The 23,796-nt window shown below is 54.5% G+C and overlaps 1 protein-coding gene across 6 annotated transcripts in view; it reads right to left on the bottom strand.

Moving 5' to 3' along the window:
• EPHA10 (EPH receptor A10) overlaps positions 1 to 23,042 on the bottom strand; it is a 35,026-nt gene extending 11,984 nt beyond the window's left edge. Inside the window, exons 1-8 of one of the 6 annotated variants that reach the window (XM_040086070.2) lie at positions 22,506 to 23,042; positions 20,054 to 21,152; positions 17,896 to 17,950; positions 14,912 to 14,976; positions 14,000 to 14,669; positions 7,006 to 7,161; positions 4,937 to 5,278; positions 230 to 354 (exon numbers count right to left, since the gene is read on the bottom strand). In XM_040086070.2, the coding sequence (XP_039942004.1) occupies positions 230 to 354; positions 4,937 to 5,278; positions 7,006 to 7,161; positions 14,000 to 14,669; positions 14,912 to 14,976; positions 17,896 to 17,950; positions 20,054 to 20,164 (1,524 nt within the window). In that variant the 5' untranslated portion in view covers positions 20,165 to 21,152; positions 22,506 to 23,042. The other 5 variants (XM_040086071.2, XM_040086072.2, XM_058423548.1 and 2 more) reach the window with 5 other exon arrangements.
• Between the last annotated feature and the right edge of the window lie 754 nt (positions 23,043 to 23,796).

Below are 23,796 nucleotides of genomic sequence, written 5' to 3'. Positions count from 1 at the left end.
CAGGTTTGTGGCTCTCAGCGCAGACCACAAGGTCCAGCACTGCCCCAGACAGCGGGCTGGGAATACAGAGAGCATCTCCTGCAGGGTGGAGGAACCCACTGTGGTGCCTCGGTGTCACCCTGGCGTCACCCTGGATGGGTGACGGGGCACACGCAGCACTGCGCTGCTGAGGGGAGCAAGGGACGGACACAGGGCAGCAGCAGAGCCCGTGCCAGCGCCCAGAGCCTACCTTCTCAAAGTACTTGACCTCGTACTCGGTGCCGTTGGCGGCCAGGGAGGCTGGCTCCTGCCACGACAGGGAGACGCTCCTCTGCTCCACTCTGTCCGTGCGGATGTCAGTGACGGGAGCTGGCACTGGAAACGCAGAGAGGAAACGAGCGGTGACTGAGCTGCTGCTTCAGTAAAAGCTTCCACTCCAACAGCTGCAGAGTCTGTGGCTTCTGCAGACACCAGTCCCCTCTCCCTGAAAGCAGGGCTGGAACAGCTCCGAGCTGGTAATAGGAAAAGAGAGCGGTAAAACACAGCAGGTGTGTGATCCATGGGCAGCCCGGAGCACTCCAATGGAAAACTGGAGAAACAGCACCCTCCACCCTCAGTGCTGCTGAGGGGCCGCAGGCTGGGCTCACATCCCGGGCTCTGAGCCCCTGCTGAGGATGTCTGGGAAAGGCAAAACACAATCTTTGATGAGGAGGGCTGGTGGGACACAGCAAAACCTCATGAACCTCCTCACACCGGATCTACCCCATGCAACCGCGCTGCCGGGAGTGGGAGCCCCGCTCTGAGAGCAGGCTGTGCCTCAGCAGCTGCCTGTGCACTTCTGCTCAGCACAAACTCCCTCCCCAACATGCAAGAATCCATTTAGTCCCTCCACTGCAAGATGAACTTGCCAATATCCCCATTTTAACCAGGTTTGGCTCCAAGCAAGTCTCCAGCCTATGCGGGCAGCAGTTCACAGCCCTCAGGCACTGCAAAAGCTGCTGTTTCCAGCTTGTCCTGCTTCCCATCAAATCAGGACATTCCCTGGACCCATCTCTGTCCCACCAAGAGTCCTGTGGAGAAGAACAAGTCCCTAGAAAGTAAACTTAAGTATCTGTGAAATTTTGTATTTATTACTTAGCTCATTAATCTTTGCTGAAAGCCCTCACAATGTTTTATTCATGGCGATTTGCTCCTTGACTCCAAGTCCCTTTGGCTTGCTGTGAGAGTGTGAGAGGAGTCAGAGGGGCTCCTGTGCAGCTCCTGTGCCCACACACGGCTCCCTCTGCTGTGACCCACCCCATGGTGTGGGACAGAGTCAAACATTATCCCCCAACCCCTGCCTCGGGTCCTGCCCCTGTGAGATAAGCTAAGTGCTCCTTGCTGTGCGGTATGATACCCATCAATAAAACATCACAGAGCCGCCCTCCTGTATCTCTGAATCCAGGAAATGGACTGGAGAGACCTGAATGCGTGGTCCTGACTGTTAACAAGGCCACCAGGAAAAATCCTACTCGCTCACGGATGTGCTTCACAGCAGAGCCCATGGTACATGACAGAAAAGAAGGTGCCAGCCTCAAACATGTTTAAAAAACATTAAAGAAAATCACACAGGCTATAAAGCATTTCACACTGCGAAAAAAAATGTGTTTCCCATCAATATTTTAAGCTCTCCTATCATTGCCTCTATTCGAAAAAGCAAACATTAAATTATTCACCACTCTGCCCGATTTTATAAACTCCATTCCCCTGTACGTGGGTTTTCTCCTCTTGATTAACCAGCGTAGCAGCAAAACAGGCATAAAACTACAAGTGGCACCGTGTCCCTGCCCAGAACAACTCTCTGCATGCAGCAGCTGCACCAAACACCCCTGCACCCTGCCCTGCTTGTGCCAGACAGAGCCAGCTCTCCCCTCCCTCACCAGTTCCACACATCCCAACACACAGCATGCCCTGGGCACCATCCCAGGCAGCTCCTGCCACAGAGATCTCCGTTCCAAAGCAGAGAAGCTGCCTCACCAGGCAGCCCTTCCGAGGCAAAGACCCCGGGAGCTCAGAGATTTGTCCCAGAGCTGGCTCATCCTGCAGCCCCACTGCCCCAAGGTGACCGAATCAGCCCTGGACACGCACAGGCAAATCCACTTTGGGGGACCAGATCCAGCTCAAACCCCTTCTCCAGCCCCAGGAAGGAGGATGCATTCTGGCTCCGGTTGCATTATTAATCAGCAGCAGATTTAAAAGCCCTTTAAGGCAGGAGCCTTGGATTCCTGCTGGGAATACAAATGACACAGACCTGGAGTGCACATTTACATGGCTAATGCAGCTCCACTCCTGCAGGTGAGCAGTTCCACTCGCTCCTCAAACACTTCTATTTAGTCCCACGCTGGGGACAGATTAGAAAAAATGCAGTGTTAATTTTGCCACGTGCAGACTAAATTGCATCTCTTCTTTTCGCCGCAATTACAAGGAACGATGGACAATTCCCTCTGGGGGCTGCTGGAGGGGAAGGACAGCGCCGAGCTGGATTAGAAGAGCAGGATCTGACAGCTAAATAGGGTCTTGCTTCTTGTTTAATTTCTCCTCAGAACCTGCTCATCAGCAGACAGAGCTCCCCTGCTGCTGCAAACGACCGTGGAGGCCACAGCACGACGGCCACCACTGTCCCTGGAGCCTCCTTCCCCCTGACCTCCGGCCCCATCCAGCGCTTCTGTGGTGGGCTCCAGTGACAAGGGGCTGCAGAGCCAGGACTCCAAGGAGCGATGTGCTCTGAGGGGCAGCTCCCCACGCTGTCCCTGCCAGCTGTGGCTCCGTGTCCTGCCCACGCAGGGTCCCCTCCTCGCAGTGGGGTCCTGCAGAGAAGCTCAGCTGGGCAGCCACTCCCCCAGGACACGACCTTCTGCCCACCTTCTGCCCTTTGCTGACAGGCACGGGTTAACCAGCGCTGCCACCCCTTGCCAGGGGTGCGAAGGCAAGAGGAGCCAGGGCACTGGTGCCTGCTGACAGGGCAGCCCCAGCCTGGCACTGCCCAGGAGGGGACACCTTCAGCAGACCAAACTGTCAGTGCTCCAAGGAATTCCGAGCCTCAGCCGCCTGGGTAATTCCGAGCCGTCATCTGCAGCCGGAGACACGACAGCTCAACAAGAGGCAGTGATTCTGAACAGATGACAGGATTAATTATCCGCGTTCTTTATGTGCGTTTCAGCCCCCTCAGGAGCACACGGGATTGAGTAAGAGGCTGAGATTTCCCCCTTCCCCAGGGGAAAAGCTGCTCTCAGCAGCCAAGGCACGGGCTGGCATCAGGCTGGCTGCTTTGCTCCCTAAGAGAATGGGGCACTCACTGAGCCTCCTGTGCCCAGCTCAGAGCTGGGGGCCCAGGCAAGGCGGGAGCTCCAGAGCACCGGTCCCTCATGGTTTGTTATCAGACCTCCCAAAGCTCACCACACCCCAGCCTGTCCTCTGTCCCCCCAGCCTGAGCTCAGGAGATGGAAGATCTTCCCAGAGCTAAATCCATCCTTGAGCAGCGAAGATCCTAATGAGGAATGACACCTCTGCTGTGGAGCAGTCTGCAGCACAGCATCCCCCCACGGAGCCACGGGGAGCACGGCATGAGGGAAGAGAAGGCAGAAACGTGCACAAAAAACGTTTGATCAAGCGGTGGGAAAATTATTTATAACAAGATCAAAGTTTAATCTCTTCGGATGAAATTGTTGGCCAGCTCCTGCCAAGAGGTACCCGAGGATCATCCGTCTCCATTAACCGTGGCTTGGGAAAGGGTTTTCATGCAAATTAATAACGTGACCGCAGAGGAACGGACAAGGACACAACAAGCCAGAGCCGACCGTCCTTCGGCACGGCCGACAGCAGAGGAGGGACCTGATTGTCCTCTGGCACAGACACCAGCTGAGCAGGGACTCCTCAGCCAACCCCTCTGGTCAGGGACGCGTCCACAGGCATGGGCACTCACCTCCCCTTACCTGAGGGAACACAAATGCCACACTGGAAACGGAAAGGGACAATTGCAGTAAGAGTTGTGTCACAGACCAGCGCAGCAATAGAAAGAGGAAATCAATTTTTTTGTTGTTTCTGAAGGATAGCCAGCATTTGAATTATCTGTTTTAAGGAGGGGATTTTTTTTTTGATGAAAATGTTGCTTCATCAAAGGTTGGGGTATTTTTTTTATGATTTGTAAATTCAAACTGCAGCCTGATCACAAACTGCAGCCAGATTACACAGCAGACTGGTCCCTTCATAGCCCGGGCTGTCACCACGCTCACTCCTTGCCTCCCTTTGTTTCACGTTATTCACTTTTTGTGCTTGTCGGTACTTTGTTTGTTAAATAAGTAGGGTTTTTTTCCACTTTTCTCCAAGGAAATTCTTTCCTGGGACAGTTTGGGGAGGGACTGTTTGGATTTGCTTTCCAGAGGGACCCCATTCGGAAGTTTCCTCCCAAATTTGCCCTAAACCAGGACAAACCACAGCACAGCACCAGCAACTGCACTGGGGGGCGAAGCACCAAGCCCTGCCCCTGCATGCCATGCCAATTACTCTAATTTTAACCAATCAGGCTCAAACACGAAATTTCCACAAAAAGCGCTGGGCCCACCCTACTCTAAAATCGACGCGCGCCAATTCCCGTAAATCCTTACACAAATTCCACGTGCACAGCTCTATCTGCCCTATCCAGGAATTCCTAGCAGGGCCACATTATTTTAACCAACCAAGCTCAAACACGAACTTCCTACAAAAAGCGCCGGGCCCACCCTACGCTAAAATCGACGCGCGCCAATTCCCGTAAATCCTTACACAAATTCCACGCGCGCGGCTCCGTCCGGGAATCTGAAGCAAGGCGACATTCTTTTTGTTACAACTAGAATTCAACTAACAACGAGAGCCAGCTACCAGGCCTCTTTCTTGCTCACTAACACGGGCCCTTATCTCCTCCTAAGAGGCGCGTCCGTACCTGCGCGGCCGGTGGACACGTTGACCTCGGCGTACTGCTGTCCGGCCAGCGGGCTGACGGCCGAGACGCCGTTGAGGGCGGCCACGCGGATGGTGTAGTTGGCGTGAGGCAGCAGGTTCAGCAGGGTGACCGTGCGCTCCACCAGCCCCGTCTGCTGCGGCACGAAGCCCACGCCGCTGCCGCACTGCTCGCAGCGGCCCCGCGGCGCCGCGGGGCAGCGGCCGCACCACAGGCTGTAGGTCAGGTCGCTGCGGCCGCCCGCGTCGGCCGGGGCGCTCCACTCCAGCACCAGCGACGACTGCCGAAGGCTGTACACCAGGTTCCTCGGGGCAGAGGGCGGGCCTGGAAGCGAAAGAGCGAAGCTGCGAGAAAAGCTGAGGGGAATTGGGAGAGGCTGGCAGAAGGCTCGGCAGTCTGTGGGCGGACTTTGAGGAGGGAAATGCTGACATGGAAATGGCGACTTGGAAATGGCGACTTGGAAACGCCGACTTGGAAAGACCAACCTGGAAATGCCGACTTGGAAATGGCGACTTGGAAATGGCGACTTGGAAATGCCGACGTGGAAACACCAACTTGGAAACACCAACTTGGAAATTCCAACTTGGAAAGACCAACCTGGAAATGCCAACTTGGAAACACCAACTTGGAAATGCCAACTTGGAAATGGTGACTTGGAAACGCCAACTTGGAAATTCCAACTTGGAAAGACCAACCTGGAAATGCCAACTTGGAAACGCCAACTTGGAAATTCCAACTTGGAAAGACCAACCTGGAAATGCCAACTTGGAAAGGCCAACTTGGAAACGCCAACTTGGAAATGCCAACTTGGAAACGCCAACTTGGAAACGCCACAGAGTAAGACGAGAGACTTTGGTTTGGAGCCAAAGCTGGTTAAAATGGGGATATTGGCAAGTGCATCCTGCAGTGGATGGACCGAATGTATGCACGCGTGTCGGGGAGGGAGTTTGTGCTGAGCAGAAATACACAGGCAGCTCCTGAGGCACAGCCTGCTCTCAGAGCTGGGCTCCCAGCAGCCCAGTTGCGTGCGGTAGATCTGGTGTGAGGTGGTTTGAGTGATTGTTAAGAGAGAGAGGGAACTAGAAAAAAGTTTCAAGGGATGGCCTTGCAAATAAGACGAGGTACTTTGGAAAAATAAAACTATGAAAGATGCATTGTAGCAGGACCCACGAGGGGTAATTTTAGATGACTGGCTTTGAGGCACTTACAGCATTGCATAGCAAAGGCTGATAAGCCAAGAAACACTTAAAATGTATTGGAATTAAGAAATAGTTAGCTTTTGATTGCGTTGGCATGAATTATAACATCTGTATTGTCTCACCCTCCACATGAGACTAAAAAGAGAATAAAAGTTTTTAAAACTCCTCTCAGCTGCCCCATCTCTAGGTCAGAAAAGGGCATAATCCGACATGAAAAGGGTGTTTGGGACAAACCTAAAGGTCCAGGAACTGGGGGTGGAGCACAAGAGCACGGTCCCGGACAGCCACAGCCAGGGGTGGCACGAGGGGACACGGAGGCATTGATGCGTGCAACACCACGGGATGTGTGGCAGAAGATCCCAGCTGGAGGGATGTGTGTGCACCCCAAGCCAGAGCTCACAGCGAGCAGGAGAAGCACCTGGCCGGAGCCAGCACTTCCCTGAGCACAGCCGGGCACAGGAGCCCGCTCCTGGTCGGGCACTGCCCAGCCGTGCTCAGCAGACACAGAGCGCTCCTCACCACCGTGCTGGCAGCTGGACAGCATCCATCACCAGAGCAGCTGGAGCCCAGCCCAATTAACCAGAGGCCACTTAATTAAAACCTATGAACTATAGCGACTAAATGACTGTGCCCCGGCTTTACCAGGGAGCCTGCGAGCCTGACTGCGCATCTGCCCCCTCAGAACTGCAGCTCTGGGTCACAGGGACAGCCCCTCCATCCCCTCCCCACTGCAGCAGCACCCCGAGGGGAGCACACAGAGCAGGCAGGGGCACGGCCCTGGGCACTGCCAGGCTCCGTGCCGCAGGACAGACAGAGCTCCTGCATGCTGCTCCCCCTTCCAGCGAGACGTACGCGTGCAGGAGGCAGATGGTGGCTCTGAAGGAGACCTGGAGTAATTCGTCTGGCACAAACAGAAGGTGGAGGCCTCCTCACGTGTGAAGCTGTGCTCGGGGCACGGAGAGCAGAGAGGGAGACGGAGGGAGAGCTTGTAAAACCCCGGAAGGCAGGCTGGAAGAGAGAGAGGGTGTTAAGGGGAGAGCAGCAGAGGATCGATGGGGACATGCCCAACGAGTGCATTTCCCTGTTTCCTGGGACCTCCTTTGCTGCCAGTGGCCAGCAGACACCACCCTCTGAGCACCTGCATGATTCTGGCACCAACAGAGATGCCCCCTGGTTTTAGCCAGAAGAGACATTTGGGTGCTGCAGCTCTGCACTGACTTTCACAGTAAATGCCATTCCCCATCTAGGGTGCTAGATAAACCGGGAAAAAACAGCAAAGGTTAAAATTACTCCTGAAACTTCCCATTCTCTCTTTAGGCTCGAGAAACCAAATCAAAACCAGTAGTGTATTCACAGAATGGAGACAGGGTTGGCTTTTTCCTTTTGTTAGGCAGCACTGACCACCATACAGGGCAGAAACATCAGACAGGACAGGAAAATCAATCCTGTTTACAAACATGATGGGATCCAAGCACTAAACCCAGAGCCGCCATCCCTCAGATGTGCCTGTCACACAAATCTGACAGCTCATCCCAGGAAACTGAACATTTCCAATTAGAAGTGTCTCTCAGACTCGTCCGCCCTGTTTTCTAACAGCCAGAAGTAAATTTACAGATGTGTCTGCCATTCATAATGGCACAAAAAGCCCCAGTTTGCATGTCCCAGGAGCAGGCACCACAGCCCCATGTGAGTGTGTCCCACGAGGAGCCACGGGCTTTACTTGCTATTTTTTCCCCTTGGTTGCCCAAAACTTGCCCTTGAGAAGAACAAAAGAGCCCAGCACATGTGATGCATCATATGTGTGTCTCCGTTTCTTTTTTCAGACAAACTCCCACCCTCTTCCACCTCATCCCACGAGTGTTTTTCTTGGTCTCCAGCTGGCTTAGGTGTCTCTGTCATTTCACAGTGCTTATTTCTGCAGCGGGTATGTGACACCTCTCAGGAGATCAGGTCATCAATCTATAGAATGAAATTCTCTTTTTTGTACACTGCTTTCTGTCCTGTTCCTGGTCCTCTGGTGCACGACTCAATCATTAAACAATAAAATACAACAATTCATTGTCCCAGAGCCAGAGAGAAGCAGCTGCATGGGTCAGATGGATCATCTGCCTCGCTCCAGCTCCACCACTGCCGAGCACAGAAGCTCCTCGAGCGGGGCTGATCAGAGTCACTGGCAGAGAGAGCACGTTCCCCCCTCGGTGTAACACTGCCAAACCAGCAGCAGAACGAGCTACACTCATTTTGTGGGTGGGATGGCAGCACGAAATAACTATGGGAGAGGCTTCTCTGACCACCTCACGTGCCACAGCTCCCCAGACAGGGGCAGGTGTCTCTGCTGAGAGAGAGCAAATTCGTCTCTCATTCCCAGCCTGCGCCATAGGGAAAGCAGGGGCAGCAGAGGATGCAGAAAATGCATGGTTTCCTACACCAGGGGCACGGGACAGCTTTCAATTTCCTTTCCCAGTGAAGTCCTACCAGCAGCAGCACCATGTGTGCCAGCATGAATTAATAACAGCTGCAGCCTGACTCAAAATGCCTATACAGGCATTCATAATTAACACTACAACTCAGTTGTCTTCCAAAATCAATTCCTTTCCAGTTTTGGTCCTGGAATTGTATTTGACCAAGTTCATCTGCTTTAATGCGTGTTCATTTTCTCTGTTGAAGCAGACAATCATAAAAATGCTCTTGAGGAAAGCCGGGGAAGCAGGCAGCAGCCAGCACTGGGGGTGCCACAGCGAGAACCAGGGCAGCAGCACAGGTTGAGGCACCCCAGCAGCCCGACAGTCCCTCCCACAAAGGGCAGACTGGGAGCACTGGGCCCCTCCAGCTCTCGCATCCAGCCCTCCCTGAGCAACGCTCAAACCTGCAATCTCACCACTGGCATCCAAGCTGTTCACAACGCATCCTCCACAGCAGCTCTTGCTCCTGCTGACCCCTCACAGGACCAGGCTGGCACAGCCTTCTCCATCCATCTCAGTCCCATTATCGAGCTGAGCAAGTCACTGTTTATTATGTCCCAAACATTTCATCGGTGCTTCAGAGGCAAAGTGCCCGAGGCCAGGGCAGTGGGGAGGAGGGACAGACACTGCCAGGCAGGGCACCTTGTGTAAATCACTGACAGAACAGCTTCGGTGTTGTACTGAGGTGGGCAAGGAGCCCTGCTGACAAACGTCCTCGGGCAGCAGAGAGCCCCCTGCTCCCTCGAAGCTGAGTTTGAGATCTCACCCTGTCCCACCACACCAGCTGTGATCAATACTGCAGGCAGAGGGAAGGGACAGCACTCGTGTCCAGTCTCTGTGCCACTGTGAGAGGGACAAAGTCAGCACGAGGAGCGACCAATGCCAGCACCGAGGCTCCTCTCACCTCGCTTCCGTGTGTGCCAGGGTGGGAACTGTGGGCTGCCCCACCCCAGAGAACCCAAAAGCACCTTGCCTTCCACACAGTCCGGAGGTTTTTAATCACTGGTTTTCAACAAGCAGCCCATGGTCCAACACATTGCCAGCAATTCTGACACCTCTAGACAATGCTACTCGGTAATTTTTGTCCTTGTTAAATAATTTGTGGAGTACTAAAACGAAATCCTGTGTCCAAGGGCAAGATCTTTGTGCATCCCCAACAACGAGCTCTTAACAGCTGAAATCAAATTTAGTGATTTAGTCCAGAGGAAGGACAGTCTCAAAATATCTAACAGAGTGCACTTGATGAATCCAGCCAGGACTGACAGAACCTCGTTGCTATTTATGCCAGAATGTTCCTCAAGGACACACTGAAGCAGGCACATCCGCTGAGCCAAGTGCAATTCCCTGCCGTGTCTCTCAGCTCCCTAATGGATCCAGCCAGCAGTTCCCAGTGAAGGACTGGCTGACCAGCTTCTCCAGCGCCCTGCCCAGCACTGCAGCTCACACAAACCCCCTCAGCTGCGGGCAGGACACGTCCCCATCTGTATTTCCACAGCCCAGCAGCCAGAGATCCATGCCCTCAGCCTCACAGGAATCCTGCAAGCAGCTTGTGATGCTGGTAATTGTCAGAGCGCTTTGCTCCGAAACGAAATGCCACGGAGCGATTTGTGTGTGAATCTGTCACCACTTCCACGGCCGGAATTATTTCAGACACGCTGTGAACCGGCAATCCCAAAGGATGAACACCTCCAAGCCTGGTCAGTGCTGCTGAGAGACTGGAAACAGAGCTGGTTCTACAGAGGGTTCCAGGTGGGCAGCAGCATCCAGCACCCGGTGCTGATCCCACCTCACAAGCCCCTGCAGTGAGGTGGGATGTGCCCAGCTCCGGAGTTCCTGTGGAATTTCCTCCAATTTCCTCGCTGGCCCCGCAAGCACGGCGCCTGACTGTGGGATGCCTGTGGCTGCATCCGTGATGAAAGCAAAACCTGGTGCTTTGTGCAACTTACAGGGCCCCAGGAGGGAAAATAAACGTATGCATAATCCTCCAGCATCAGTCAGCAGATAAAATACACTCCAGGAGCACTTACAGGTTTGTAAGCTAATGTATAAAAGATGAAACAAATCAAAAGCTCCTAGGGCTGCGCATTTGGATCCATCTTTTTCGTATTTAAACAGAAAAGCAGGACCTCGGGCTTCAGGAGGTCTCTTTGTAGTGAATGACAAAATATTGTAATTTATTACTTAAAATTTCTCTAACTTTCAGTTGAACTATTTCTTTTCCTCCTAAAGACACTGCAGGGACACAGTGCTGTGGTGGGACACATCCAATGGACAGGAGAGCATCTTACTCACCCCACATCGCACTCCCACCCTAAGCCTTTGCCTTCTCCCTAAGAGAGACACAATAAATCTTCCCTGTGTCTTGTCCACAGCAGGTTGAATTCAGCACGCTGCCCAAAAACCCAGGCAGTGACGCAGACCAGGAGGGGGAATTTCTGTTATTCCCCATTCCAAACAGCACCCGTGGACAAGGCTGTCACTGAAGCCACCTCCTGTGCAAGGTTTTCCCCCCAGAAAAGCAGCAACACTCCTCTCTCAAAAAGGTCATTTAAAACCCTGAGAGAGCAGTAGAAACGATTTCAACTCTAAAACTGTTTTCAGCGATGTCACTGCCACGTAGACAAGGGGCATGGCCACTGCTCAGAGCATCACTGACCAGGGCCAGCAGGGCTCCAGGTGCTGCTGAGGGGCAGCAGAGCACGGACACAGCAGCAGTGCAGGGCTGGCTCCTGCCAGTGCTGTCACAAGTGGAGGGAAAATGAATTGAGGAGGAAACTTCGCCAGAGCACACAAATTTACGTTTCTGTCAAAGAAGAGTGGCTGGCAGCTATTTTTGGTCACTGGTCTCCATCATATTAATTCAATGTCTGGTTTAAGTTGTCTCATTTGCAGCAAATCTGGCTGGTAAATATTAACCTTGAGCTTTGTTGAAATTCTCCTTGCAGATATTACTAGGGATTGGATAGAAGAGATGAAGCAGAAGGAGACAACTTTGAATGAAAATGTCAGGCAGATCCCTCACATCACGGCTTCATTTACACAAAAGCTATTGCTACACTCCACGAAACAAACAGCACAGAGGGGTTGCAGCTCACGCCTGACAAAATTAATGGCAAAAAAAGACATCAAAGCTGAGAAACCAAGTGAAAACAAAACAGGGATGGGCAAGGGATCATCCACAGAGCACGGGACTGCCCACTTGCCTGCCGTGCATCTTCTGGGAATGGGTTTTATGGTCAGAGTAAGCACAGAGCAGCATCTGGCTACAGAGACACATCAGACAAGACAAGCAGTCTGAGCACATTTTCTGTGACAAACTCTCCTCCTCTTGGTGAGTGGATGTTAAACAGACTCTAAAGCTGTGCAGTCCCACCCCAGGGACGGCTGCACTCCACCGAACGCCAAAACGATTCATCAGAGACGTGCAAACTTGTCAGGAGTGCTGGGCTGCCTCTGAACCGTGGTGCAGGACAGGAGGAGGGATGTGGACAGGCTCAGCTTTCCTGCAGCCAGGATGAGGAGAATCAAATCCCATCGGCCTTTTTTTCATCTCTCCTAATTTCAGAGTGAGGACACAGACCTTCTCTTGGTGCAGGATGTTTTCAGTAGTTAAATTGGGGTTACAGGGCCACCAAGTTTAAACACCTTCACCACTTCACCTCCTGCATCCTCCACTGTCACCAGCACCACGGTCCTGCTGCCACCACCACCCTCAAGTGCCAGCCTGGCCCCTGTGCCACCCCACAGGCACCAGCAAAGCCCCCACCACCACCCCCCAGACCTCTCCAGGCCCACGAGAGCTGCAACAGAGACTGGGGCCAAGAAGTTCCGTGGGCCAGCAGGATTGACACCCTCCAAAGCCACCAGTACAGGATCACGGTGGAGCCTGGTGTGCTGTGCCATCACCTGGCTGGTTCAACACCCCCAAACTCCCAAAGCATCCACCTGCCTCCAGCTCGAGGGCTTTTGTCCTCGTTGAAGAGCTTCCACAGCCCTGGTCTGCTTTCATCAGAAATCTTTTCAAGCCTTTCACTTAGCACTGTGCTAATGCAGGGCTGCAAACAACCCCCAAACTTTCAACCCTTAAAAACTATTTTCTGATATTTGACCAGACACCAGACGCTGCTCCGCAGAGAATGACTAATGACCTGCTTTCTGTGAGAGGGGAGAGAAACTTAATTATGTCCATTAAATTACTTCAAATATTTTTCCTCGGAGAATATGAATTATTTAAACTCAACGCAGAGAAACCTGAAACATTAGCAAAAGCCTTCTGGGACTCACTATGTAAATCCCCCCTCCAAACAGATGTGGAAAGCGTGGCAAGCTGCCATGCAGCCACTGAAGCAATCAACAGCACTGAGATTTTAATTTGATAGCTTTAATAAGGTCTTCTTAAGGAGAAGCCACTGCCCAGAGCACTGGGAAGAGCATCCCAGCACCTGGAGGGAGGCGGCACCATCAGCACGGTGAAAAGCCTGGAGGTGCTCCTGAAGGGCAGGTCCTCTTCCAGGGGAAAAGCTCACTCTGCCACTGCACCACGTGCCTGGGACTTATTTCACTGCTTTCCTCTCAGTCTGTGTTTGAGGTGAAAACGGAGACATCCAAGGTGTCATCTGGACACCAGGCACAGGTAGCAAAGGTTCTTCTCAGGTGTGTTTTACTGAAGCCACTCCAGTAGGAAACCATGCATTTTCTAGGTCTGCATCCTCAATCGCCCCCGCTTTCCCTACGGCACAGGCTGGGAATGAGAGAGGACGTTGCCCTCCCTCAACAGAGACACTGTTTGAGGAGCTGTGGCACGTGAGGTGCTAAGAACACATCTCCTCTCTCGGGCCCCAGCTGCAAGAGGGAGCCTGGGGGTGGCATTAGCCCAGCACCTCTCTCCATTCAGAGGCTCCCACACTCTGAGGAAGAGCATGGCAGCCAGCATCCCACACCTGCCCCTCAGCTGCCTTTGGAAGCCAGATGGAAGTGCTCACAGCCCCAGGTTCGTTAGTGGGACGCCTCGTTAAGGCAGAGGGTACGACCACTTTTGCAGCTGTCCTTAAACATAACCTTGCGAGCTGTAAAGTCGCCAGATTATTAAACCGTGTCCAAAGCATATCAATAGGGATATGAATGTTCTAGAGTAATTTGAACGTTACAGATAAAGCTGTGGGAAATGCCTGGCAGCATCCAGAGCTCTGACACCTCTGCAGAGCAGCCCCACGCCCTCCAAATGCCACCCACCAAAAAAAAAACCCACCTGGTGGTTCTGGGGAGCTGCCATCACCCAAAGAAACCCAAAAGACAATTCCACTCATCCAAACTGTGCTCAGGCACCAGCAAAGCCTGGGACTGACACAGACCAAAACTGCCAGCACCCCAAAGGCCACTTTTACCTCTGCATCCCCCGTCCTTCTCCTCAAAGCCAGGGCTGCACAAGCACTTCCCTATGGGCACCAGCCACTCTCCCTCGGCGCTGCAGTGCATCCGGGGGGGATTGTCCACGTCCACTTCAGCGTGGGCCACGCAAGTGCCCTTAACCTCCACCAGCGTCACAAAGGCCGTCTCCGCCACCGTGTCCGGGAACGTGGCCAAGTTCCGCACGGTGGTGAGACACTTCTTGTAATAGACCCGCACGGAGACCAGCGCCACGCAGGCGCCCACGTCCTGGAAGCCCAGGTGGAAGCCTCTCTTGCTCAGGTGCCCGATCTCCCTCAGCTCGGTGTTCAGCTTCATCTTGCGCTCGCCCAGGTCTCCTTGTGTGAAGCTCTCGTCGGCGGCAATGGTGTCGATCTTGGTGTGCTTGCTCTCCCGGACGCTCCGGCCCAGGTCAGAGTCGGACTCGACGTAGTACAGGTTGAAAGTCTCCTTGCAGGTGCTCGTCACGCCGGGGATGCTGTTGCAGTCCCGCAGGGTGAACTTGAGCTCGATGAAGATCCTCTGGCCGTCGCGCCGGGCGATCCAGCCCGTCTGCAGCCAGTTGTTCTGGTTGGGCTCCATGACGTTGCAGACCTGGTACGTGCGTATCGGCTTGAAGGTTTCATCCACGCCGCTGATCTCTTCCCACTGGGGACGGAGCACAAAGGGCTGTCACATCGCCAGCGCCTCACTCCTCTCTCTGCTCCCAGGGGCTCCCGGCACTGATCGTGCCGAGCCACCCACCGACCTTGAATGAGTTTGGCAGCCCCCACCCCAGCTCTGTGGAAAGCAAAGCGCTCATCCCGCAGGGCTTCAGACTCCGCTGAGCACCAAGAGGCTGACAGAGCCTTTCACCCTCTCCTGTGGTGCCGTCCCACCCCTGTGCTTACCCCGTTCGATGGGTGTGAGGTCCAGCCCAGCTCCGCCTGCGATTCCTTGGAGTCCAGCAGGACAACTGCAGGGAAGGCAGCATGTTAGGAAAACCCCTGACAGAGGAAATGCTGGTAAAACCCACCCAGTCCATGCTCTGGGAAGCTCAGTGCCATGCTGTGCTCCAGCTGCACCAGCTATGGCATCACCGTGTGAGCACCGAGCACCACAAAGCTCTTGCTGCACACCCAGAACAACCTGGCAGGTACCTGATCGATGCCCTAACGACTCTGCCATCCCCGGGACGCCTCCTCGGACACCACAGACAGCACTGCCGCTGCACCGTGCCCACGGCATGCTGGAACTGAAAGCTACCGGCAGCTGCTTTGAGAGAGGGATTTCCCCGCCAAACGACAGCGCTCTTCCACAAAACAGCCAATTCTATCTTTGACAGGAAGAGCTATTTCCCTCAGTTCACAGCTTCACGATCCTTCCACAAGCAGCAAGCAGCCACAGCCCGCGACCGGCAGGCTGAGCCTCGGGCTCAGACGCCGGTAATCCGGGGGTGCGGCAGCGCATCCCCGGCGGGCACATCCCCGACGAACGTTCCGCTCGGAGCGCTCCGGGATGCTCCGAGACACTCCTCCCGCCACCGGGATCAGTGGGGTCCGCCCGTGGCAGCGCAGCCTCCACGAAGACAGACCCCAGGGCTCGAACCGTCTCCCTGTCACGGTACTGCCTCGCGTCTCCGGTGATGGCGGGGACCGGGAGACACCGCGGGCTGACCCGGTCACTCCACGAGGATCCGCCCGTCCTCTCCCGCTCCTCCGGCAGGTCTCCGCCGGTCTCTCCCGGAGAGCGGCGGCACATCCGCCCCACAACGCGTCCGGCCAGCCCCGGCGCGACCCCACCGCCGAGCCGAGCCGGCCGCTGCCGGTACCGCAAGGCGCAGCCCGACCCTCCGCGGGCGACAAAAGCCGGGGCCGATGCGGCGACACCGCGCGCAGAGGCAGCCGGGCACGGGGGACACGGCGGTGCCGGAGCACCGCGGACAAGGCGCGGCCGGGGGCGCGGGAGCGCCGAAGAGCCAGGAGGTGCCGGAGCACCGGGAGGCGCCGCCGCCCCGCCCGGCTCACCCTGCTCGGCGGCGGCGCGGGGCAGCAGCGGCGGCGGCAGCAGCAGCAGCACCGGCAGCGGCAGCAGCAGCACCGGCAGCGGCAGCACCGGCACCGGCAGCGGCAGCACCGGCAGCAGCGGCAGCGGCAGCGCCGTCTCCATGGCGCCGCGACTTCCGCGCCCCGCGCCGCCGCCGCGCTCCCGCTCCGCGCCCCGCCCCCGCCGCCGCGCGCCAACCGCCGCCGCCGGGGCGGGGCCTGGGCCCGCGCAGCCAATGGGCGGCAGGGGCGGGGCCGGGGGCGGGGCCGGGGCGGGCACGGTGGGACCGGCTGAAAGAGGGCGGCCCCGGGGTGACACCGGGATCGGTCACCGGGCTGGAATACCGGGGTGGAATACCGGGCTAGAACACCGGGATCGGTCACTGGGATCGGTCACTGGGATCGGTCACGGGGGTGGAATACCGGGCTGAAACACTGGGATCGGTCACTGGGATGGGTCACCGGGCTGGAACACCGGGCTGGGTCACCGGGCTCGGTCACTGGGATCAGACACCGGGCTGGGTCCCCGGGCCGGCTCCCGAGGGAGCGCCCGGCCGTGCTGAGCTCTGTGCTGCCGGAGCTGCTGCCCAGGGCACGGGCAGCCCTCGGGCGGCGTCAGAGCTCTTTGGCACCCTCGTGCCCAGATGGTGTTTGCTGCTGGTAGCGGGCACGGGTGCTGGGTCAGAGCCTCCTTCCTGCAGCGCAGGGCCCAGTTCCCGTCCGTTTATCAGTGTCCTTCCCATCTAGGAAAGCGCGCATCAGTGCTGCGTGTGCTGCTGCAGCAGCACTGGAGCCCCTCCTGCCGTGCCCCTGCAGCCCAGGAGCTCCTGGTGGAACCAGGAACGGACCGGGAGCACGAGTTCACGCGATTAAAACCCTCCCTCCATCATGTTACAAAAGCAAAAGACAGGGTTTATTTATAATCTTCCTCAAGTGGAAACCGAAAGAAGTGACCCGTTATTACTGAAGATTTCTCGAGCCACCCAGGAAGAAAAGTGATATTTTGTTGTCGTTAAAGGCTCGGAACTGCATCACAATTTCATGCTATGTTAACTTCTGGGTTTTCTTTCGCATATAAATTTTTAAGGAGTAAAATAGAGAAACCCAGGCACTTGACCTTTAATCACAGTTATTTGTGTGATCAGTCAAGTGTGGGAAAAAGCTAGTTTGCTCTTGAAGGATGCCCTTTAAAGCCAGATTGCTCTAATACGACACACAACTCTCACGGTGTAATATACGGGATCTCTCTTGCCTGCCTCCAGGCACAGCAGCTTCCTTTTAGTATTCACACACTGGGTCTTGCTGCTGGGACAGTGGAAGGGATCATGTCATGAAACAAATCAATCCGGACCCCTGGGACAGCTCCATCCACCACCGAGCTCCACAGGCGTGTGCGCTCTGCTGTCACTGAGGAGCCAAGCAGGGAAGAGGATTTTGGAAGTATGTGGAGGATTGGATGTGTTTTACTAGAAGAAGGGTCTGTCATGTTAAAAGCACGCAGCTTTTCCATTTATCTGAAATATTATTCCAAGCGTTTATAAAACCTTGGTGTTAGAACAGCCAGGGGTATTTTAATTAGGATTTTAAGTGTCATGCTTTGGGAAAACGATCTCATGAATTTTGTTTCAGCAGCAGCAGATGGCAAAGCCGTTGCTGGTGCGGAGAAAACACAGGAACAGAGCAGCCTTTAATGGAAACGACTGGATTTCTTCAGGAGCCCAAAGCCACGCCAGGGACAGCACGGAGGGATGCTGTCCCCAGGGTGGCACAGCCCAGCAGCTCCTTGCGTGGCACAAGACGGGCCAGTACCTGCAGGAGAAGGAAGAGGAATACCCAGGTTGTCTGCTCACCTCTGCTGCTCACAAACCTCCTCTGCTGCTGCCCTTCCCCGCTCCTGACTGGAGCCTGCCGAGACAAGAGCAAAGGGAAAGCAAAGACATCGGGTCAGCCAGGCTCCAGCTCGTCAGGGGAACTCGTGCAAGGAGCGGGGCCAGCCCAGAAAACGAGTAATTGGCCAAGCTGAGCTATTACCTGCTGTAAGTGGAGACAGAAAGATAGTTTTGACACCACAGTGAAAATAACCCTCCTGGAGGGAGGGGAAAAAAAAAAAATCGATACAAACACCAAGGAAAGAGAATCAGAATCCGAGACCATCAATTCCTGAGATAAAGAGTTGAAAGTCTCAGTGGGAGGACAGCCAGATCTGTACTGAAAAACAAAACTTTCCTTCTTTTGCTGACAAATTACTTTTTATGCTAAAGGACAAAAGGAGCCATGAGGATGCAGGCTTCAATGCAGAGCTGGAAGAGCAATCCCTGACAAAAGACAGAGCAGGCAGAATCCTCATGGAAGCTTGTGCACCTCTCCTTTCCCTTCCACGCTTCCAGGTATTTTTGTACAATGACAGAACGAAGGATTTCCGCAACTCTGTACTGGCTTTGGCATCTCACACAAACACGTTCCTGGACTTCTGCTGCTTGTGCTGTGACAAGGGCAGAGCCAGAGCACAGGAAGCAGCAGCAACACAGCACAAGGGTGCCTGGCTTTAGGGAATATCCCACAGAGGAAAGTGGCTCAGATAATCCAGCGCCTCAGCATCCTGCAGCTGATCCCAGGGCTCAGGCACTGCTTCCCGCAGCGCTCCATCCCAGCCAGTGCTGGCCCATCCCTGCTCATCCCTTCCTGCTGCCTGGCAGAAATCACAGCGAAAATGAAAGTCAATGTAAAGCTTCCCCATAAATCTCATGCTCAAAGCTGCACAGCCCGGGCTAGGGGCTGCAAAGGGAAAAAACCCTTCTACCTCCTGGGTTGTTTGTCTGCAAATACAAAGCAAGCAGGGCTTGTTTTTTAACAGCTCTGCCTTTCTGTCAGATCTGTACTCTTTGCTTCGCTCTGTCTGCACTATAAATGTTTTGCAGCAGTTCTTCAGCTTTTAAGGTAATCACATAAAAGACCCTTGACTGCATAAACACAGCTAATCTGGGTAAATGCCTTTAAGCATCTTTACGTTTCTTGCTAATGGATTTCCCGACAGCCCACAGATATCCACGTTCTAGAAAATAATGTAAAATAGAGTAAGTGTCTAATTTTTTTTAAATGCCTCACATTCATCATATACTGAGAAAATCCAGGGCTCCAGGCAGCATAATTTCATTACACTTATGTAAGTCCTACCCCGTTCTGTCATCATCAGTATGAACCCTTCCTTTGGCTGGGGCACGGATCACCTCGGTGTTAAGCTCCAATTCAATCAGAGACAAATTACCACACGCTATTAATTAGAGCCAGACAGCAGGGATCCAGGTGTCACAGGGGGGAGATGATGCCTTAAGTTTTAGCTTTCATGTTTTTCAGATTCTGTGCTGCCTAGGTGTGCAGTTCTGAGCCCCATATTAAGTAAGTTTTCTTCACAGAGTAGGGAGACAAAACAAATCCTTTTCCAGATGGAGACCCAGGATAACTGTTAAAAGTTTTCAGGCTCAAAAGCACAACCAACGGTGGCTGAAGAGAGAAAAGAAGAAGGATGGGACTTCATAACCTGGAGCTGGAATTGGACAATGAAACCCCAATGTGCAAATGAACCAAAACTTATTAAAGTGTGAGACCTCGTGACCGTTTGTCCATTTCGTGTCCAATTTTGGGTCCACCTTGGGTGTGTCCCTGGCCAGGCTCTTGTCCTGCCCATGGTGTATCCTTTTAATAAATACCTACCTTATTCTCTGGCTCTGTCCAGTCTCTGTTCCAGCTCAGCCTTCCCAAGGCATCAGTTCCAGAGCCTGGCGATCACAGAGGCGCTGAGCTCAGGAGCTGTGTGGGATCTGCTCCCCCTGGAGCAGTGGGAAGGTTCCTGGAGGAGCAGGTCCTGCCCCTCAGAGATGCTTCGCTGGTGGTGCTGAGCACGGGGCAGGATGAGGAGAAATGAGGATGTACCTCAAGTATAACGGTGCGAACAACCACTGAAGTCATTTCATACCAATTACAGTAATCTGAACAAAGGAGGTGTCTTACCTTTGATTTGCTCCCCTTCTCTTTCCGGCTGGTTTCATTAAAGCCACTCAGAGAGATTTGCGGCAGTTCTGTTTGAAGTGCTGTCGTCAGGATTTTCCTTTTCAGTCGCATCAGAAATGGTCGTACAGCAGGCTGGTGATGTCCCACAAAGGCATGTGTAGCGTGTGGCCGTCACTCATTGTCAGGGGAGTTTCAGCCAGGCTGGTCCTGCTGCTCGTGTGGCTTCTGAGGTGAGCGTCCAGCGCTGAGTGCCAGGGAAGGGGCTCCAGAGTGGCCACAGCAAGGGCCGGTGCCTGCCCTGGTGCCAGGCTCCCTGCACAGCCTCAGGGCTTCCCAGACCTCCCTCAGCAGCTCCCGGCTGCACTGTGCCCAATCCCCAAACCTCGGTTAATTTGCAGACTGAGTGCGTGCCAGTCTTGTTCCCACCGCTCCTGAGGAGAGCATCTCTGTGCACCCCAAAGGGGGACCCCAAAGTGCCAGTGCACCTTGGGCCTGGATTCCCCGCTTTCGTGGGGTGTCCTCTATTTGTTAACAGCTTTTTCATGTTTATATCTTTGTGCTGATTGCTGTTTAAAATGCATTACCGAGATTTCCCGGCCCCTCAACGACGTGGCGACGTTAACAACAGCGAGGGCACTGAGCTGCTGTGGATTCCCATGGAGCGATGCTGCTCTGGCTCTTACTCATCAGACAAATCAGAATTGCGACTTGTGTGACACACTGATGAGGAGAGACACTTCAGGACTCCCCTTGCAACTCAATCACCACAAGGCATTCAGCAATTATCCCCCCCTGTCACGGGGTGAGGGTGACAGGGAGCTCATGCAGAGTGAGTCTTTCATTTGTCCACGACAGAAGAAGGGAACACGCTTTGCAAATTACAATAAGCGATTTAATCCAGCTGTGGCTAATTCCTAGGTGCATTTTGCACTCCAGGACTCAGCGCTCAGGCAGACTCTAAATAAGGCAGCAGCGTGGTGTGTCCAGCTCGCTGAGAGCTCTCCAGTAACTGCTGATTGCTCAGCAGAGAGCAGGGCAGCTTTCCGTGCCTGCAGGTGCCTCTGCTCCTCCTGCCGCCCTGCCAGGGCGAGATGCAGCCCTGGAGATACAGAGACTGAGAGATTCCAGCTGCCAGCCGCACCATCCCCGGGAAATCTGCCCCAGGGCTCCTGCCAGCCCTGTCCCGAGGATGGAGAGAGGGATCCTCACAGCCCAGCCCTGCTCCCACCCCGGCTCAGCGCTGGTCAGTGGTGGAAGGGGAACGGGGAAAGGGCTGCAGCTTGGGGAAACAATAAATTCTGCTCCCTTCTAATGGGGCCCAGAAAGAAATTTGGCTTAGAGGTTCACAAAAATCCTGCTTGAATAAACAGAAAGGGAGGGAATGCTGGAGAGAGCATCCAGTCTGCATCATAATTAGGGGAGAAAAATAACAAATGGCAGAAACAACCTGTTCCCATCTGCAGCTGCAGTTTGTTCCTGCTGTATCGAACAGCCGGGCACTGACACCACCAGGAGCCTCCTCTGGAAATGTCTGAGTGTTTCATGCAACAAGAGTGGGAAAAGAGCCCCTTTTATGTGTATTGCAGAATCTGCTGCAATGAAGCATCAGAGAGGATTTTGTCAACCAGGCACACAGTGCTGTCTGGTACCAGAAGTGGGGGGCTCGCCCCTGGAAGTGTCTCCTTGAAGGGAGCCCCCATGGGGACAGCAGTCAGGCTCAGATCTGGGGGTCAGCCTGGTGTGGGGCTGGGCCTCTGCCCGTGCTGAGGTTCAGGTCACTGTCACTTTTGGCTGCCCAGAGCAGGGAGGGGCAGTTCTCACTGCACGCATTTCAGGCATCATTCAATCCCAGACTGACTTAATTTATCCATAAACCTTCCTAATGAGCCTGATAGTGTAGGAACGAGAGAAAGCAGCATTGTTATCTGTAAACAGCAGCAGCTGACAGCAAGTTTAATCACAGGCTGCATTAACAGTGACATCGGTGGAGAAGAGGATTAGACACTTCTCCAATTAGTCACACAGCAAAGGCATGGATGCAGAGCCTGGGGGTCACTGAACCCAAAACAAAGAGCAACAAATATGGGAGCTGGGGAGTCCCAGGGAGGGGGAGGCCCTAGGAGCCAGGGGCAGGCTGTGCTGGAGCCCTCCCCAACACCCTGAGGGCAGCCAGCATGCCAGGAGAGCCCTGGCACCCCAAGGCCACCACTAATACCACAAGCTCCGTGCTGCCTCGACATCTGCAGCCTAACAGGATTTTGCAATCCATGGCGAACATGCTAATGGGATAGAGAGGTAAAGAGTTCATCCTACTCACTTTTCTCTGCCTTTTTTTTTTTTTTTTTTTCCCTGAGCATCTCTCTCTTGGCTTTCCCCTGGCTCATCTCTTTCTGAGGTCTGCAGATTAAAAGCATTAATACCAGCCAGAAGTTATTATGTGAGTCCTACTTACCACGAAGTCACTGGGATCCAGTGGGCTGCAGCCCTGGAAGCCAGGGCCCCTGGCTAACAAGGAGTGGTGTGGAGCCATCAGGGGTTTCTTTGCCCAGCCCCAGGACCGGGGGGAGCACAGGGAAAAGGGAGCACAGGGGGAAGGGAGCACAGGGGGAAGGGAGCACAGGGAGAAGGGAGCACAGGGGGAAGGGAGCACAGGGGGAAGGGGGCACAGGGAGAAGGGAGCACAGGGAGAAGGGAGCACAGGGAGAAGGGGGCACAGGGAGAAGGGGGCACAGGGAAAAGGGGGCACAGGGAAAAGGGGGCACAGGGAAAAGGGGGCACAGGGAAAAGGGGGCACAGGGAGAAGGGGGCACAGGGAGAAGGGGGCACAGGGAGAAGGGGGCACAGGGAGAAGGGAGCACAGGGAGAAGGGAGCACAGGGAGAAGGGAGCACAGGGGGAAGGGAGCACAGGGGGAAGGGGGCACAGGGAGAAGGGAGCACAGGGGGAAGGGGGCACAGGGAGAAGGGAGCACAGGGGGAAGGGGGCACAGGGAAAAGGGGGCACAGGGGGAAGGGAGCACAGCTGCAGGAGCTGCTGCTGATGTGCCACTGCGTGCAAGGGAGCAGTGATGACGTGGGAAGTGCACTGGTGGGGGCCAGAGGCTCTGCACACACTGTGGGGAGGGGCCGGTTGTGCCAGGCACCACCAGGCAGGAGGGAACAGCGCTGGCACCAACATAACGGGGGCTACAGCGCTGCTGCTGCCACCTCTGCTCCCACAGCAGGCGAGGTTTAGCGTGTGCCTTCTCTTCTTCCCGATTCCAAGCCTTGGGTTAAACCAGTAGCTGCTCCGTGGTGAAGTCCAGGTGTTTTGATTTATCTCGGAGAGATCTCATTATCAGCCACAGCAGCAGACTCTGACCTTTCGTGGCAGGGCCCCTTTGAATTTACTTTCTGCCCCAAGGTACAAGAGGAACTGTGAGAAATCAATTTTCTTTCCTCCGAGACCCCCTAGTTTTCAAGAACTTTTAAAGGGCAGACAAACCATAACGGGGGAAATCTTCTACCTTTAAAAAGGTCCTTCATCATATTAGATTTTGATTAATCAGCCTCCTACTCTGCTGTCACTTTCACAGTGGAGAGCTCTGGAGACCTCCCGCCAGCCCCTCTCTGCACAGGGAGAGGGAGGAAGAGAGGAAAAGGAGAGGAAAACAGAGGCTTCCATGGCTGGGGGAGCCAGAGCCAGCTGTGATTAAAGCTGCAGCCCCTGTGCTGCTGCCCTCCTGCCCCAGCTGCTGTTAGCAGG

The sequence above is a fragment of the Hirundo rustica genome, chromosome 25 (assembly GCF_015227805.2).
Source record: "Hirundo rustica isolate bHirRus1 chromosome 25, bHirRus1.pri.v3, whole genome shotgun sequence".
Classification (NCBI taxonomy): domain Eukaryota; kingdom Metazoa; phylum Chordata; class Aves; order Passeriformes; family Hirundinidae; genus Hirundo; species Hirundo rustica.
Note: the sequence above shows the minus strand (reverse complement) of the source record. Positions and strands in the feature narration are given on the sequence as shown.